The sequence below is a fragment of the Babylonia areolata genome, chromosome 1 (assembly GCF_041734735.1).
Source record: "Babylonia areolata isolate BAREFJ2019XMU chromosome 1, ASM4173473v1, whole genome shotgun sequence".
Lineage (NCBI taxonomy): Eukaryota > Metazoa > Mollusca > Gastropoda > Neogastropoda > Buccinidae > Babylonia > Babylonia areolata.
In genome coordinates, this window is record NC_134876.1 from 31,847,107 (window position 1) to 31,849,606 (window position 2,500).

The 2,500-nt window shown below is 42.4% G+C and overlaps 1 protein-coding gene across 5 annotated transcripts in view; it reads right to left on the reverse strand.

Annotated features, from left to right (window-relative positions):
• LOC143281845 (cilia- and flagella-associated protein 337-like) overlaps positions 1–2,500 on the reverse strand; it is a 172,181-nt gene that overhangs the window by 96,962 nt on the left and 72,719 nt on the right. The window contains exon 1 of one of the 5 annotated variants that reach the window (XM_076587134.1): positions 1,308–1,449. The exons of the other annotated variants lie outside the window; for them this stretch is intronic. Within the exon in view, the coding sequence (XP_076443249.1) occupies positions 1,308–1,378 (71 nt within the window). The 5' untranslated portion in view covers positions 1,379–1,449. Of the gene's footprint in view, positions 1–1,307; positions 1,450–2,500 lie in introns of those variants that run through there. 5 annotated transcript variants of the gene reach the window in all.

The following is a 2,500-nucleotide window of genomic DNA, read 5'->3' on the forward strand; positions in this document are numbered from 1 at the left end:
GTCTGCGCCATCTTAAGATCGCGCTGATCGGCAAATGGCGCGTGACATATATACGGGCGGGATTTGTGGGCGTACACAGTGGTTTGTGAACCGTCCCGTATCTGCAGTTGTTATAGGACTGACGTCTTTTTCTCCAACACGGTCACGCCCTTTCCCTTTCACTTTCTGTCTCCATCTATTAGTATGGCATGACGAGAACCCGCGCGCGCTCGCACACACACACACACACACACACACACACACACACACACACACGCACACACACACACACACGCGCGTACTCAAAAGCGCACGTGATCACGCATACATACAAATACGCACAGGAAACATACCCATACAGAGACACTGCCACAGGTTTAATTGTGAAGGCCACCGGCCCATACACAAAAGGGGTGGGGGGGATACAATGGCAACATGCGGAAAGAACATATCGATATTTCCCTTGTCTAAATAGCAGCCTGCACTGTAATGAACAACCGATAACTGGATGAAAAGGAGAGGTCAGTAAATACACAGCATGTTCGTACTCAACACGTTTAGAAATATACCAGTTCATTCATTTTGTACATTCGTCTCTGAATTGTAAAGCGTAATAAGTGTACATAGCAAGATTTCTCTGGGAGGTAATACATGGGTTTTGTAGTACAGGAAGCAATGTATTGTCATCAACATTTATGAACCGTATTTAGGACACACAAAAATGAGATGGTATTATCTTTCAGGATACCAGCACAAAACGGTGCAGAAACGACATCAGCGTTCTGATTTTTTTTTTTATTCTATGCTCGTTCAGACCAAGTCGGGATCTTATCAGCCTATCTCTGAAACATTTAATAGTGATATTGTCTAAGTATAATTCGGAATGAAAGTTCGTTTTAAATGACCGATAAATAGAAAAACTGTCACTGCTACAAAGTTTGACAAACCAGTCTACTTCAAATTTGCCTATCAGTATTTGTTTAAGAGACTTTAAGAATGCGAATTCATTGTCAGTGCCCTGGTTCATCCATACATCATGGAAACCATACAGCTCTAGGAATGCTTTATTTTTACCAAGCCAATTTTCTGACATCTTAACATTTCTGTCTAAATATTTTTTTCACCATCGATTCTGCCTGTACCCATACAGAGAGACAGACAGAGTGAGAGACAGACAGACAGACAGACAGACAGACAGACAGAGACAGAGTGAGAGAGACAGACGGACAGACAGGCAGACAGAGAGCAGGCACATAAAAAGTACATACCGAAAAGAAAATGAAACTCAAAAGAGACAACCCCACACCACAAACACTCACATAACTTACCCTGGAGGTTTACTGGAAGCATCAGAGACACCTGTCTGCTTCCGCTGCTGTCCGGCCCACAGTCGCTTCATCTTTCGTCCACAACACCGTGAAGCAAGGGAAATACAACAGCAAAAAAAAAATCCAACCTTCTCTACTCCGTCAACTGTCACACACGAAGATGAAGCCCAACTCCATGCCTGTCAGTCCACGTTCACTCAACAAAAGGCGATCATCACTTTCAAAAACCAACCAACAAACACTTGAAAGTCACCGCTGGCCGTTAATTAAACAAACATGCCGGGAACCTGACAAGCGCTGTGCATTGACTCCCCTTGATCAAGTGCGCGCGCAAAATGTTATGGGCCAATCACAATGTTTTGCACTTGACACACCCACACAATTTGGGCACAACAGTTCAACGCTGAGACTGGTTTGGTTTTGTTGTCTGTAAAAAAACAACAACAAACAAACAAACAAAAAAACCCATCACACTTTGCTTGTAAAAATGAACAGAACAGCTTCAGGGTAGAAACGAAAAAACAACAATAAGGAAATTATTATAGAAAAAAAAGGAAACATTAACAAAGAACGGGGGAAAAAGACACTGATGCAATCATAAACAACCAGAAAGAACATATACCGATGCGACCATTCTCTTTGAAAGAAAAGGGAGGAAATAGAGCAAGGACGACATCAACAAAAAAGTTATAAAATCACTGCATTTCATTACAGCCAGTCAATAAACCATTCACCCTATCGATCACTCAGTCAGTCAACCCCCCCAATCATTCAATTAGATAAATTAATTTTTACCTTCTAAGGCCACTTTCTAACGTGCATTGTCAAAATGTTCGTCTTTTAACTCTCTCCATACGAACGGCGAAAGAGACGACGTTAACAGCTTTCACCCCAATTACCATCATCAAAATATTGCAAGCGGAACGCTCTTATACTGAAGAGGTGAATGCTGACAAAGAATACCACAGTTCTGACGACGGAAGCTAAAGGTTGGGTCATTCAGACACCCACTGGACATCCGAGGGTTCTGTGTAGAGGAGAAGAGAGGACTGGCCGTACTGAGTGAGTTAAAACAGGTTTTCTCCTAACCACTAACCTTTCAGAGTGTTCCAAGATTCGGTTAAAAACAACACGTTGCCGAAACAGACCGTCAGGTCATTCAAAACGACTCCAGCATAATGAAGGACAATAAA